The 15899-nt window shown below is 41.8% G+C and overlaps 1 protein-coding gene across 2 annotated transcripts; it reads right to left on the reverse strand.

Moving 5' to 3' along the window:
* Positions 1-1574: 1574 nt before the first annotated feature.
* On the reverse strand, positions 1575-14929 carry LOC111220846 (alpha-1,3-mannosyl-glycoprotein 2-beta-N-acetylglucosaminyltransferase-like). 2 transcript variants are annotated; one of them, XM_022744088.1, is made up of 3 exons: positions 14558-14929; positions 8693-9968; positions 1575-4762 (listed from the first exon to the last, which is right to left on the reverse strand). In XM_022744088.1, the coding sequence occupies exons 2-3, from the start codon at positions 9563-9565 to the stop codon at positions 4061-4063; spliced, it is 1575 nt and encodes a 524-aa protein (XP_022599809.1). In that variant the 5' UTR covers positions 9566-9968; positions 14558-14929; the 3' UTR covers positions 1575-4060. The 2 variants fall into 2 exon arrangements, with proteins under 2 accessions (XP_022599809.1, XP_022599808.1); XM_022744087.1 differs by having other exon boundaries at positions 13863-14929.
* Between the last annotated feature and the right edge of the window lie 970 nt (positions 14930-15899).

A 15899-nucleotide genomic window follows, 5' to 3' on the forward strand; every position in this document is an offset into this window, starting at 1 on the left:
TCTAACATGATTGTGAAACAGGAAGTAGAGCAGAAATCCAACAGGATGAGAAGAGAGGAAGCAGAGAGAGAGAAGTGCTGATCACAGCTCAGTTTGCAGGACACACTATCAGATATATTTTTTTAAACTTTGACATGTCACTGCCTCATCTCCACTACACCTCTTGTCTGACCTTTCACTGCCAAATGTGTGAGGATTTTGCTGTAAATACATGGCATCTCCACCAGCCTACCTTATCTACAACAGTGCCATTTCTTATTTGAAATTCAAACTACCATTTGTATGTGGGAAAAAATAAATACTTGATCTGTAATGATCAGTAGGAATTCAAGATGCAACAGGCCATTCCTATAGCTCTTTAGTTTCCAGACATTGTAAAGCAAACCATCTGAGAAGACATTTGTGGAAGCATTATTAATTTGCCACCATAGATGGAAAAGTGGTGGATAAAGATGAGGTAAGTAACTTAACAGCAGGATGCCCCATCCTCTCCACCTCTGACCATAGCCAGCATCACTGATGGATGTGACTGGGCGTGGTCAGAAGTGTGCTCTGCTGCACCCAGCAGTAAGGTCAGTATCCTGAGCACACGTGTACTTCAGTGCAACAAGGCGAGAAGTTAATGATTAGTGATTCAGATGTCTGGAACCAGGCTAACCCGTTAGCATGCCACTCAGGAACTGTAAATACAGCATAGTTTTTGAGTAGGTACACAACATATACACTCACTGAGCACTTTATTAGGAACACCTGTTCACCTGCTTTTTCATGCAATGATTCAATCAGCCAATCATGTGGCAGCATAAACTCCTCCAAGTGAGGAGCTTCAGTAAATGAGGAGAAATGTGACTGTGACTATGGCTACGGTCACTCAGATAACCACTCTTTACAACTGTGCTGAGCAGAGAAGCTTCAGAGGGAAAAACACGTCCAACCTTCAGCCACAGAGACCACGTCAGGTTCTACTTCCTGTCACCCAGACCAGAAACCTGAGGCTGCAGTGGACACAGACTCACCAACACTGGACAGTTGAAGACCTGGTCTGATGGATCTGGATTTGTGCTGAGGCAGCAGATGGTAGAGTCAGAGTCTGAATCCATGGACCAACCTGCCTGGTGTCAACAGTCCAGGCTGGTGGTGGTGGTGTGATGGTGTGGGGAATGTTCTCTTCTTAATACCAATCAATCATGGTCTGAATGTCTCAGTCTGTCTGAGTATTGTTGCTGAACATGTTCATCCTTCATGACCACAGTTCACCATCTTCTAATGGCTCCTTCCAGCAGGATCATGCTCCATGTCACAAACTGGCTTCATCAACATGACAATGAGTTCAGTGAACTTCAGTGAACCCCTACACTTTATCCTGCCACTGGATGAAGACACTGTAGGTCAGGACAGGAGTCTGTCGTTCAATCTGTGCAGTTCTTCTTCACTCTGATCAAGGTTTTCTTGAACTGGTCACATCTTCAAGGGTTCAGGTTACAGTAAGCTAAAGTAAGCCTGCTCAGTACTGCAGATGACAGCTGAATGACCTCTGTCAATGAAAAGAGTGACTCCTTCAGCATGTGGACAAATATCAAAATAGTTGATTTTATTTATACTGTGTTAAAGTTATAAACACATCAGGCAGTGGTTGTACACGTCACCATACAGACATGGGAATCAATCAATCTTGTGGATCACCTCCCAAAGCTAATTACAGTACAGTGATAATCATTTCTTTAGCCATTTTTCAGCCTTCTTGTTGCAGAAACAAATAAAAACTATTAAACAATCATTGGTTTTTCAACAAACCTAAGCTGGCCAAACCATGGTTTGGATGTCATGTAATTACAACTTGCCCCGGATCATCAGGGCTTCAGGGCTTCATCAGTAAAATGTCAGACTCAGTGACGTCTGAATCTCATTTGCAGCTTGGCAAACCTGTTAGAACTTCAAGTTCTAGATAGTTAAATAATTTCAAAACAGCCTTACCATTATAATTTCTTTCATCCTTCATATCAATCATTTCAACACATGTAGACACCAAGTCCATTCACCCAAACAGAGAGGTGTGCTGGAAATGCACAATTCCATGACCCTCTGAAGGCAAAAGGGAGCTGGAGAATTCATGTGGTATTTCCTTCAGCAAAGCGATCTCTTCCACCGTAAAGGCCTCAGTATGCTTCAAACAGAGTGTGCGTCAGGTCGTCTAAAAACCTGTCACAGCTGAATTGAAGGAGCTGCCTCTGACAATTTCTGCGACTTTCCTGGACACAGTGATTGGGCAGGTGTGTGGGTGTGTGAGAGTGGATGAGTTCGAGCTTCTTTCTTCCATTCTTCGCACAACTTCCTCTTCTCTTGAAGAGAGTCCAGCAGCATGAATGCCTTTGAGGAGCGACTGTCTGAAAGTGTGCATTGTTATCCCCATTTATACATTTAATTGTGTCAAGACTACAAAGATGCTGCAGTTTTTTTTTGCCCGTCTTCAAATGTGCTCCTTGGGAACATGTAGTAACACTTAAATAAGTCTGACCTACTTTATTTGAAGCATACCGAGGCCTTAATACCATGAGATCATCTCTCTGCTATGAGTTAGTGCTGTGCGCTGTCATCACACTGCTTCAAGGCCATGTTCATAACCTGATCTAAGAACAGCACTTCTGATAATTCAAGAAAAACTCCACCCTTTCACCTCCCACATTGTTACACATCTGCTACTTGTCCTGTACAAAACATTGCCAGGACTATTTTGTTATGAAGTGCATTCAGTTTGGATGTTCTTGCTTTCTGGCATCTTCACCTTCATCTGCTTCTACATACTATTTCCCACAAAAGCTTAGTCTCCTGTGGAGATACATTTCTCCCTACAGATCCGGTCTAGTGAAGCTACTGTAGGTCTAGCCCTGATTCAGGACAGTATCAGTCCTGCACTTATCTCCTGGAACTCAGACATCTCAGTCACTGACCAGCTTGTGAAACTTGCGGTGGGATGATAATCATGGTAAGAATTTAAGCAACCTGTAAGGTCTCTTCTATTTACAGTCAATACAAATCATAGTGCAGGATGTCTTCCTTGCACTCAGTGCTGCCACTGGCAGACAGAAGATATATTACAGCAATGTACAGAATAAAACTGCTGTCCACTCAGTTTGTACTGACTTCAGTAGAAGAGACTGATCCACCTGCCATCATCTGTCCACACCTTACAGGCTTCTTACTCTGGTGAATATGTCAACATTCTTCCCGTGACAGGTTTGATGAGCAGCTCAGTGACTGAAATGTGATAGTGTTTGGGAAGTTAGTGTCTCTGCTTCTCTGTATCATTGATGAGGAAAGCCTTTCATCTTTAATGATAACCATCAGGGCCATGACTTTATATGACGACTCTGCTCAGTGCTGGATGTGGCCTTTGTTTACCAACTAAAAGACACTGCAGTAGAAGCTTTTCATTTTCCTTTGCACACAACTCTGCTTCTGATTAGTTTTATAGACTTGAGCAGTAACACGATCTGAGGAGTTGGGTCGGTTTCAAAACCATTTTCAAAAACTTTGCTAAAAGTAAAAAAGAAAAGAAAAGATGACCCAAGATTTTACTCTTTAGATTTTATCTCTGATATAGTCACTCTTGTTTGTGTGTGATCTCCAGTGTGTTATCACTGACACTGAAACATACTCTTCCTGCTAACAACCTCCATTTACAGCTGCTGCAAACAACAGGAATAAAAAATACAAACAAAAATGGGTCCAGAAAGCAAGGCACGTCGCCAATAGCTGTTTTCAAACAGTGTTTAAGGGTGGAATTTTCCTTTCCTACAGGGTTAAACTCTATGTGAAGTCTGTATGGCCCTGAACTTGCTGATCCTGAATGAGCACCCTATTTTAGAAGCTTCACCACAAACAGGTCTGGGTCAACACTTGATCTCGCAGCTCCACTGATGTGCAGCCCCACCTGTGCTGCTTTAATTCCTTCATGAACCACTGCGTCTGCTGATATTCTTTGGTTTGAGAGGGTGTTCCTCTGAGTAAGGCTCTCTCCCCTCTTCAACCCCATTCACATTGTACTTTCTGGATCAGTCTCTCAGCTCCAGCTGATGTCATACTGCATCCATCCCTCTGGTGGGGCCAAGAACACCCTTCGGCCTCGATACAGGAAACTGACTACGCCCCTGTAACCTGTACGAGGAACTCCAGATTTCAAGTCGTCCATCACCCCCAGATTTCGAGCAAAGACTTTAAAACTGTCCCGGCTGGAGTACTGCACCCTGTATGGTCCAGGGCCTCTTAAGCTGCCCCCTTGTTGCAGTTCCTCAATTTTCACCAGTGGTGCGCTGTAAACCTCTTTGATAAACTTTTCATCATACTTCTCTTTTAGCAAATAAGACAAATTCTGTTTAGTAAAAGGCACAAATTGAGTGTTTAGCTTAATATAACGAAGGTACTGGTCAAAGAATTGACCTAAACTCACGCCTTTTCGGCCAAAAGTGATAGTCCGTGAGATTTCGGGTCGGATGCAGGAGCGGTCCCTGCGCTGCTCTGGTTGACGCATCCAGTCATCCCAGAAGGCCAAGGGCCATTTGGGTTCTAGTTCGTCCCACATCTCCTTCAGCAGCATCCAGCCAAGTCCGGGGAAGAAGTCTGTTCTGTAGAGGAGCTCGGCCTTGGACGAATCCACCAAGGCGTCTCTGCCGTTGTCATTCCAGGCAGAAACACACCACAGGGTGGGGTCAGAGCGCAAGATCGGGTACAGAGCTCGGAAATACTCAAAGAAGTCTGGAGCCACCTAAATGAGAGGAGAGAGATGCACAGTGGTGAGATACTGCTGCTTCAGAGATACAGCCCAAATAGAAGAAGAAAAGCATTCTCAACAACTTCACCTCTTCATTGTCAGTTTGGGCTGATTGCCTTAAATTCATTCATCTCTGCTTACCACAGAACCTTAAAGATTAACTGCACTTTATTTCAATAAGGGTCTTATTTTCATAGTTTTGGCATAGTCATTTCTACCAATGATCATACTAAGAAATTAATAGCTGAGATTGGAAACACAGGTTGCCAACTAAGGGGTTGGGCTCCTCCAAAAGGTCACAAGATAAATCTAATGAGGCACAACAGAAGAAAAAACTTGTGCTAACAACATTGAAATGAGAAGTTCAGAGGGGAAATGGACGCTCTCTATCTTTAACCGGTTGAGGCCGCAGACACCGAGTAGGTTTCTCCCTGTTAAAAAGGGGTCATTCCTCCACACTGTTGCCAAGTGCTGCTCACTGTGGGAACTGTTGGGTTTCGCTCTATAATAAAGTAAAGTCCTGACCTTACCCTGGAAAGTGCTGTGAGATAATGTATGTTATGATTTGTTGCTATACAAATCAAATTGAATTTAAACCATCAGTTTGGAGAAGGAAAAACTCCCCCCAACAACTCTTTTTTTAAACGCATGGAGTGTCTAAATGGAATAGGGGTTTAAGACATTGTCCATGTCTCCCTGGTTCAAATCCAGCCAGGGACATTTGTTGCACATCATCCCCCTCCCCCCTCTCCCTTTATGTCCTGAAAAACACTACAAAAATGAAATTCGTGCATTTAAACAATGCACAAATTGTTTAAGCCGACTAGGCTGCACATAATAAGTCTGTATGATGGGCCCACTGCTGTTTAAATGAACTTTGATTCTGTCAACTTAAAGAGAGATTAGCCAAACAAACAGTGAGTTATCAGTAATAAAAAAGAGGAAACCAGTGGAGAACAGTTACATAAGTGAACCCAGATTTTCCCTGCTCACTGGCAAAATAATTGCTGATTTACAGGGCACAGTTTCTCCCTCAAGCTCCTGGTTCAAGTCAAAATTACTTTGAATTTCCTGTAACTTATTTCCTGCTGCTGAAGCACTTTTTACCAGCCGAATGTTCACTCTGATGTTTTTTTATCCACCTCTGGCCTCTGAGAGAAGTTTACAGACTCACTGACAACCTCTTTGATCAGTGCCAGCACATATAATCCAATCATCAGTTTCAATCCCCAGAATTACAGCTGATTACAGATGATCATTATCTAATATCTGTTCTCTCTGCCATGTAGCAGTTATCATTTCTGCTGTGATCTAAAACACACACACCACCCTCTGCAGTTAAAAGGATATATACAAGCCATGCAACAGTTCTGACTGGCATCCACTCTGGGCTTTGTGACAACACTCTAAAAAGGCTCCTGGGTAGAGTCAGTCACAGTCTGAATAAGCTGCTGCTGCTGCACATTTTGAGGAAACAGTCTTCAGTGAATACTTAAGACAAATGTGGAACCTATGCAACCAGCTCCAGTCATCATTAACCCACATTTCACTGTGAGCCACATGTAATTACACTTTGACCATGGAAAGGCTACACAACCTCCTCAATCCTGCCAGACAGAAGTGTTAGGTCTTTTCTTTGATATTTAGTGAGAAGATGGATATCAGTCTAATATGTGTGTATTAACCTTATTGAGTAACATGTTGTATCTCATTTGTTGAATCTTTACATAAAAACATAATTTTTTTGTTTATGGAGTTGCATGCTGGAACTATTTCCTGATGAACAACAGCATATCCATCCACTCTGTGCTTCTGTGCAGTGTCTCCAGTTATAGTGTGAAATGGCAGATAGTCAGTAGGCACTGTTTTTGGTATTGGTACCAAACCTGGCAACAACACTGCGATGTTAAGATTCTGGAAAGCTGCACACTCACTCTGTGAAATAGTGAACTTTAGAGGTGTTGGCATATTTTTAACTTTAGCCTGAGCCAGGCAAGCCGTTTGCCCCTTCTTCTAGTTTTTACGCTAAATGAGTGCATTTCCTAGATGCACTCACTGTAGATCTATGCTACACAGCTAGCCATGGAACATCCAGACTCTCTATTATGCAGAGGACATGACAGCTCCAAGAAACAGAGAGGTCTTCAGCCGGGTTTCTTTTGCACAAAATAGAAGCAATTTTTTTGTTTTGAAAAGTTGACAAAACATGGTGAGGTTGGGTTTTCTGGTAACAAGCTGGGTTTTCTCCTCTGGTGATATCATTCCAATTAAACATGGCAATGGATCTCCAGCATCTGATAAGTGTCGGGACAGTGATTTCGATTGCATCCGCTGTTGCTGTTGTAGTATTTAATCGAAGGTGATGTGGTGCATGTAAGTCAAAAGTCAAATCCCTTGTACCTGGCAGCGGCCACATAGAGCATAGTCTGCAGTGATTTTACAGAGCTCCTGTGGATCCAAAACTTCAGAATGACCCTCTCAACATTTGATGAGTTAGGCAAAGCAATAGGACCCCCCCCAGCACCTGCAGGATCATGCCCCAATGTCATGTGACTACTCATGGCATGTCATGGGACTTAAATGTATACATTCTTTTTGCAGGTTAATGGAAACGCAGCTTGAGAGGAGAGCGAAGAATCAGAAAAACCCTGATGAGCAATTCTATTGTGGACTGTTAAAACATTCTGACTTCAGGACAGTTTTTAAAATGCTTTGTTAATAAGCTTGTCTAGACTGAGTTTGTGTCTGTGCATCAATATCACCACTAGAGATGAGAATTGATTATCTTATTGATACCAATGCAGATATTGATTCTGCTTATCAGGTCTGATTCTATATTGATTTCCTTCATGATTCGTGATTGATTTTGTGTGTGGACAGAATAACAATAATCAATCCCAAAATAACAATGAATAACAATCATCTGCCCAGGACCCAACTATAAAAGGCCTGAAGCCCAGGATGTGATGAGGTGAGTGATGCTCTCTTGTAGCCGGCGGTGTCCACTGCAGTCCTTGCCCTGTCTACTCTTGAACTCAAGACCCTTTTGTCTCACAAGTCGACACTTTGATTTATTCTTTCCAGCTGTAAGCAGCTTCTCCATTTTTCATGGCACAGTGGTGTCTGTCAACACTATTTGTAAATCAATTTAGTATACTCACATCTCTGATTACATTCAGTGGAATGAAAAATATGACTGTTCAGAAACTGATCCTGATAGAAACTGATAGTTGTAGCCCTAATCCATTTCTCTGCCTTCTGACATGCTTAGCCATCTGCTTCTTTCTTACCGCTGTCTGTCCCTCAGCTTGTCTACTTCTCTCTACACTTGAGGATGGCAGGCAGTGAAACTCCACTGAAGAGACTGCATACTTATAACAACCACTGGACAAACCATTCACACCAGTAGGAGTAGTCAGGTAGCAAGGTACGGTAGCTGAGAGTCTTTAGGTAAACCATGAGTCACTACATCTGCTTATTTGTAGATAAGGTGTAATGAAGAGAAGACATACTAATAACGTTGAGTGTTTATAGAAAGAAATATACACGAGAAAAGGCATGAACCAACAAACCACAAGCACCTTATCAATTAAAATACCAGAGATGACAACAGAGTCTAAGTTTGTCAGAGCTATCAATGGCAAGGCCAAAGAAAATGCAAACACCGGTTATTTAAGACACACTGAGCACATCCCAACACAGAAAACCAACCAGACCAGAGTGACCTATCTGGGTATCCTGGTGGTCTCAGATAACATTTATAATGACGTCCTCCTCTCTCTCCTCTCCTATATGTGCGTTTGTAATAAAAAAACTACCGGATAAAAAGCAACATGGCACAAAATCAAGCTATCAGGGATGATAATGCCTACAGTGATGCATGGTTATGTAAGGACAATGAGGTAGAATTCCAAGAGCACTCACCTCCAGGTCATCCTCCACTATGACTACGGTAGACTGGGAGAAAGTGTTGAACACTTGGTTGAGAGCCCAGCGGTAATGTCTGGCAATTTTGTAGTAGCCCTGGAACTTCCTGTGCTCTGGCCGGACTCTGATGTCCGACAGGTCTGGCTGGCTTATGTGCGACACTTGTTCTCCATATGAGGCAATCACACGAGCAGTCTCGGCATGGCCACAGTCCTGGCTGACGATGATTGGATATAGTTGTGGTGAAGGGCGGTACTGTATCAGTCTGTCAAGGCTTCGTTTTACTGTCACTCTGTCACAAGCAATAACAAGAATGGGAATGATGACATCTGGGCTGGCAACAGAAGTCACCAATTTATTCTTATCAACAATCTCTTCCTTTATTTCAATGGCCTGGTCCTGTTCTAACTTAGAGTCTGGAGCTACTGTATGAACTGGCTTCTGTGTTGTACGTTGTACTTCAGTTTGGGCCCTGTCATCCACACTGTCTTTGGCAGGAAGTGGAGGCTTCGACGTCTGGTGGACAACCTCTTCTTTGACTTTTTTTGTATCATCTGTTTCTCTTTTCCCAACATCTTTCTGCCGAACCCACACTGCCCTGTGACTTTCAATCTGCTTCAGTAGTTTCTTCTGAGTCTCAAGTTGGACTTCGACCTCCTCCGCCAGCCGGATCACCTCTCCGGCCAGGTTGACCTGGCCTCCCTTCCCTTTGCCCACGCCCCACTCCTCCTTTCCTCCTGGTTCGGCTCCACCACCTTCTCCGAGGCGGCCGATGGGAGGGCGACCCCAAAGATAAAGTAGAAGCAAAGCATTCCAGGCAACAAACAGGAAAGCACCGCATAGTATAAGAGAACCTTTCTTGCGAACCATGGCCCAATGACACTAGAAAAAGGGATGGGGTTGTGAAAAAGGCTGCAAGTACGGGACAAGTGATGGAACCAGAATGAGAATCCTACAGACTGAGGTGGCAATCTCAGATGGGCAGGAAGTTGATATCCAGTCACATTGTAATTACTTCAGATTTGAGACAGATTTCATCCTGTTTTTTGGCGAGGAGGTGTCAGGAGTACGACGGTCAATTTTAAAATGAATATGTGGATTCCATGAAATCCCAAGTAGACGGGGCAATGAGCTGAGACAGGACTCAAAGAAGTTCAGCAAAGGGAGGTTGCAAAAGTGCAGATGGAAGTTTAAAAAAAAAAAGGGGGGGGGGATGGGGTCACTTTGGGTTGAGGGAATGTGACTGCTTGTGTGTTATCCTTCAGCCATCATCCTGAAAACAGTAGGAAAACAAATAATCAGCAGAATGAATGCAGCTTATGTGAACTTTAAATAATGAAGCGGGAGCAGAGACTTTGGTATATTCACAAAGTCTTCAAACCCCTTCACTTTTTTCACATTGTCATTATGCAGTTTTATGCTAAAATCATTTTAATCTATTTTTTACACTCATTGTCCATAACGACAAAGTGAAAACAGAATTTTAGACATGTTTGCAAATTGATTAAAAAGGAAAAACTGAAATATAACATTAACATAAGAATTCAGACCCTTTACTCAGGACTCAGTTGTAGCACCTCTGCAGTGACTACAGACTCGAGTCTTCTTGGGTATAACAAACTTTAAACAAATGGGTTTAGGGGGAAAGTGATGGCTGAAGACTTTCTGAATGCTTGTGTTTAGTCAACATTTAACATTTGGCTTCTATTACTAACAAGGGCTCTTGTAGATGTTTATGTTAAAAAGAGAAACTTTCCTGCAGGGAGTACAAGAAACGTTACAACAGTTCAGACTGCCTTGTTAACTTGCAATCCATGCAGAAAAAGGAAAAGAAATAAAATATATATATATATACAAAAAGTCTAAATAATCTCCTTTTGTAACCACTTGTCCTCGACCTCGATGGAAAACATCAGAAGGTGAAGCAAAGATGTGAAGGAGAATTCATAAGGAAAAGAATCCAACTGCATTTTTTTTGGGAATTTTTTTTAAACCAACTTTATCTATAGCATGTATGATAAATAATCCTTCCCTTAATACAAACACAAAACAAATGGGATTAAAATGCTGAAATAAGATAACATGAAAGAACAAGTACAAAGAGTTGAGCCATTCAAAAAATAGTTCAATAAAAAAGGAGCAGAGTAAAGGGCCAGAATGAATTATATTCAGACATAAATAGACTATAAAGAGTTTTTACTTTTTTATACGTTTGTTAAGTAGAAGTGAGCGGGTTTTGAAATGGACATTTATATTTTGTTGATGATTGATGATTATTGACTATCTTGAGCAGGACTGTGGTACAATGAATTCTGTGTAAATTAAGACTTTTTTTTCCCAAAATAAAAAAATATATAATTTCACAAATATATATAATTGTGAAACAGTCTGACTTACATTAGACTGACCTAGGAGCAACATGAAGACTGAGGTAACACTACAGACCTATCTGAAATATATGTGTGAAACCAGCCCCAGTTCTTATCATGGCTGCTGCTCAGATACTTCAGGTCATTTCAATCAGTTTGGAACCCTCCTAAGAAAAAACGCAGCGAGACCATCAACTGTTCAGAGAGCTGGTGGAGTGTGAACACCACAGTGAGGTGGAATTCAGGTGATCTGTGGCTCTGCACTAATATTTGAAAATGGATTATAACATTAGCTAGACTCGGTCAATCGTGGTTCAATAAGTGAACACGTCTAATTCACATTTTTCATCAGCTCAATAATTTTAATGTGCGTCCCCAGTGTAAGTGAAACTGTGAGAAAAACCTTGTGGTGGGTGTTTCATAAACAGCCACTCTGAAACAGGTCCATTCTATAAGAATGTAAACAATCAAGCTGCATCATAACCATCACGTCACAGGTGAGTGATCATGACTGGACAAGATTATATCAACGCAATGAAAGGCTGCTGTGACGGATCCCAACACAATGACTGGACACCTACAGACTCTGGCTTCATCACAAATCCCATAGCAGATATTTTATCCACATACTCATGTGTACATTTAGCATCATCTGCACATCTTGACGACATCCGATTTGTCCATGGCAACTAGTGACACCTTCTGACTTGACTAGTTGTTGCAGAGATAGTAGGACTGCACTAAACACACAAAGACATTCAGAGCTGAATCGTTGTATTGGGGAAGATGCAGAAATCTCAGAGACTAGAGATCTTCAAGTCTGGCTAAACACCACTTTTTTTGTATAATTTGGCTGAACAGATCCTTTAAATTAGCCCTCTATTTAGTGAGTTAGTCGATACCTGAGATTTTGCTGCGCAGTCAAAGTCCAACCTCCCATGAACAAACAAGATCCAGTACCAAAGCTGAAAAGCTTACACAGAACACTCCAGTCAAACAAAACTACAACTGAGCGTCAACAGAAAAGGTTTACTTTGTACTTCGTCATTGTAAACTGATGGAAGGATGAAGGAAGCTCCTCTACCGGAGCTCCTCTGAATTAGAAAAGCCTAAACCAATTAGTGCCGATAAATATAGGCCCACAATAATCTTGTAAGGATGGATGTTTGACTACAAGGAACAGATGCTCTGATTAGGACTGGCTCTCTGGCTGTGCTTCACCACTCTGGGACAAGACAAACTCTGCAGGGCATTAACATATCAGACCTGGTTGTCTTGCTCTCACCATCACCTTAGAAACTTTATAGTGCAGAGGATTGTCAGTAAGACGATCAAAAAATAAGTCAAAATTTACATACAGTATATTGACAACTGGCCTTAAACTCAGGTCTTCACACACATTTTTCAAGATAAAGTGTAGTTTTCACTGGGGCTGCAAATAACGATTATTCGCATTATTAAGATGGTTTGTTTTTTTTCTCAATCATTTAATCTATGAAACACCAGAAAATTGTGAATATGTCAATCAAAAGTTCTCAGAGCCTGAAGTGGCAACTTCAGATTGTTTGCATTTCCTATCAACCAAACACAACCCAAAGATATTCAGGTTAAAACAGCAAATCCTCATATCAACGCTACATTTTTAGCTTGACTGACTAATCAGTTAACTAATTATTTCAGCTCTAGTTTTTACAAATCCCATCAATCTTCTAACTTTTTCTTGTTTAATCTGTGACATGTAACTTCAAACAGTTTTATGTCATAAAAAGATAAAATAATCAGATATCTTTTAAGACTTATCAGCCAACACACAACTATAAGGGTCTTTTTTTTTTTTTTTTTTTTTTTTTTTTTTTTTTTAAATCACCTGAATGGAGATTTCTTTTTTCCAAGAATGCAACTAACCCCTATTCTGACTATTAATAGATTGTTGATTATGTTTTCAATCAAACAATTAATCAATTAGTCTATAAAATCCCAGAAAAATATTAATATACACTCACATGGGGCAAAGGAAAGCAGCAAGTCTTTACATTTGTGAAGCTGGAACTAGTTTTTGTTTGGAAAATGACTAGGGCAATTTATTGGCTGATTAATGGTCTGTTAATATACACATCAATAACTGATCGATCGACAAACCACCTGCTTTGCTTCAAACACAAAACAATCTCATAAAATGCATCTGCATGAGAAATGTAAGAGGTGTTCTTCACAGAAGAAATGTATTCAAGGATGTGTCTACATGATATACGCTCAGTTGCCAGTTTATTAGGTACACCTAGCTTGAACCAGTGCAGTCTAATACCTGGATCCTTCAGTAAATCTGCCCTTAATTAAGGTTTTAGTGTTAATCTTCTGTGATATAATGCAACTGGAGCACAAACCACATCCCTCACCATACTGTTGAATCAACACTAATCTAACAATTTCAACAAAAACTTAACATTACAACATTCATGTAGGTCGGATTTATTGCAGGACTGTTGTATTAGGCTGCATTGGTTTTACCTCTGGTAACTGAATGCATATTTTACTAATGTTTTGAAAAAGTTAATGGACTCAGAAATGAAAACAAGGTACTGCTTTTACCTTGAAAACACAAAAGACTACATGCAGACACACAGTAACAATGGATCAACTAATGTAGACAAGTAAAAACATGAGGGAAGGGAAAAGAGACACAGTCAGAATACTTCAAGTCCTTAGGGAAGTGTCGGGGACAGAAGAAAACCAGACGTCTAAAGAGATTATACGCCTATCAAGAAGCTAAGGGATATAAAGGGTAAAACTAACCGTACCTGAACTCGGATCAGCTTACAAACCTGCCATGCCTCCCCTTCAACGCTGTAGTAAGTTAAGCCTTGCAGACAAGAGGAGCTGACTGTGGACAAGGAGAGATGGTGGGCAGAGGGAGGGAACTGTTGCTCCTCTCACAAACTGTACCAGCTGAAACTCTATTCTTCTTTAACCCCCTCCTTCCTCCGTCAGACAACGTGGAGCTGACTGGTAGGATCATTCAGAGGAGCCTGCGGCACGGACCCACAGAGGCACTGTACCATCCGGCTAACACTCCACAGGACTACACTGTGGACATGCAGTGAGGACTGAGAGGCGATGCCTCTCAGTTTGCTAGCACTAAATACAATTTACTTTCAACTGATGCAAGTGTCCACACTGCGAACAGCAGGTGTCTAGTCTGTCGAGATCAAGCCCAGCTGTTACGCTTCACATACTTCTTTGAAGGTGTCAAGCTAGCTGACATCAAACTATCGGCTAGCTAAGTTAAAACACAGGACACGATGGGTGTAAGATGCAGCCAGTGCCTGATTATCTCTACAATCATCTCCGAGCATCAGGGAGAATGTTTTAAGAGCAAGCTAGCTGTTAGCTAGCTGGCTGGCTAACACCGAGCAGCAGCAGTGAAGGTTTTCTCCATTCATGCGCCGTCCTGAGCGGAGACATGGACGTAGCAGCTGAAGCCAGTCTCACTCACCTCTCACATGCCAGTCTGAACGAGTCGGTGCGGCTTGCATCTCGAAAGGACACGAGACTCGCACCAGGCTGCAGCGCTGACCGGGTAGCTGGCTAGCTAGCTAACGTTAGCTAGTGGTGCCACCCTTACATTTCCCTCGGTGTCACATTCACTGCACATCTCTGTTTGGGTATACAGCGTCTCCACCAATGCTTGCACCTCCACCTCTGGTTCACGTTATTCTCCCAGTTCGGCTATTTTATCCGACATCAGTAGCCTGCTAGCATTAGCAGGCTGCAGTGTGTGCTCCGCTACAAATGTTACACCGCCACCGGCATGTGTATCCACGGTGACGCTTTGCAGTGAGAAGTCCCGTCCTCTGCCCTGGTTCAGTTTCTCATACTCCAGCTGTGTCCACCACAGGCTGCCTCCTCTGATGACGGCATTTTTCATTTGACTACACAAAACTGCACTTCCGGATTATTGACCCGTGTAACACCCGACCTGAGCCGGAGTCCTATCCCTAACAATTTCACTTTTCGTTCTATAAAACTGCTTGCTGTCACATAATAATAATAATAATAATAATAATAATACATTTTTAATTCTTACTTTATTCCCCAGAATGGGTCAAGCTCCTACAACACTGGATCCTACACTTTCCATAATACAACTTAATAGCATCTTTAGTTTGAATAAAGTCAACTGTATTATAATAATATTGAAGGTCTAAATTATTATTTGACAGACCTTTACCTGTTAGTACAAATATGTTCAGAGTTAAATCTGTTTTAATATGATAGGACAATCCTGCACCTTCTTGGTAACTGGTATGACTGGCAACACTGTTTAGATAGATAGAAATTCATGTGTCCATTATCCTCATGTAACCATGCACACACCTGAGCTTCTCCCTGTCTCCATCCCTGAAGGCCTCCTTTTTCTGGTTGAGGAGGGTCTTGATGTCACTGGTGATCCAGCATTTGTTGTTTGGAAAGCAGTGTACAGTCCTTGCTGGTATTACAGTGTCCATACAGAAGTTAATGTAGTCTGTGGTACATTCAACCATTCTATCAAGGTCAGGGTCCTTGCTGTTATCATTTTCCTGTGACTCCAACAGGACATTCCAATCTGTGCACTCAAAACAGTCTTTTAGAGACTCACTGGCCTCTGGGGTCCAGTTCCTGAATGAGCGGGTGGTTGCAGCCTGCCTCAGTACACAGGACTTGTAGGAAGGCTGAAGATAAACCTTTTTATGATCTGATCTGCCAAGTGGTGGTAGAGCTGATGCAGTGTAGTTATGGTCCAACCCTTAGTCTCTGTTCTTATCCTACATTTCTTATGTATTTATTTTATATATTTA

The sequence above is a fragment of the Seriola dumerili genome, unplaced genomic scaffold (assembly GCF_002260705.1).
Source record: "Seriola dumerili isolate Sdu_G_001 unplaced genomic scaffold, Sdu_1.0 BDQW01000078.1, whole genome shotgun sequence".
Classification (NCBI taxonomy): domain Eukaryota; kingdom Metazoa; phylum Chordata; class Actinopteri; order Carangiformes; family Carangidae; genus Seriola; species Seriola dumerili.

What these genes read in the sequence shown, in the direction of transcription:
- LOC111220846 (XM_022744088.1), bottom strand. Translation starts at nt 9,565, where the DNA reads ATGGTTCGCAAGAAAGGTTCTCTTATACTATGCGGTGCTTTCCTGTTT. An exon ending in TAGTGGAGGATGACCTGGAG is followed by an intron (nt 4,763 to 8,692) that starts GTGAGTGCTCTT and finishes CCTCTCATTTAG; the next exon opens with GTGGCTCCAGACTTCTTTGA.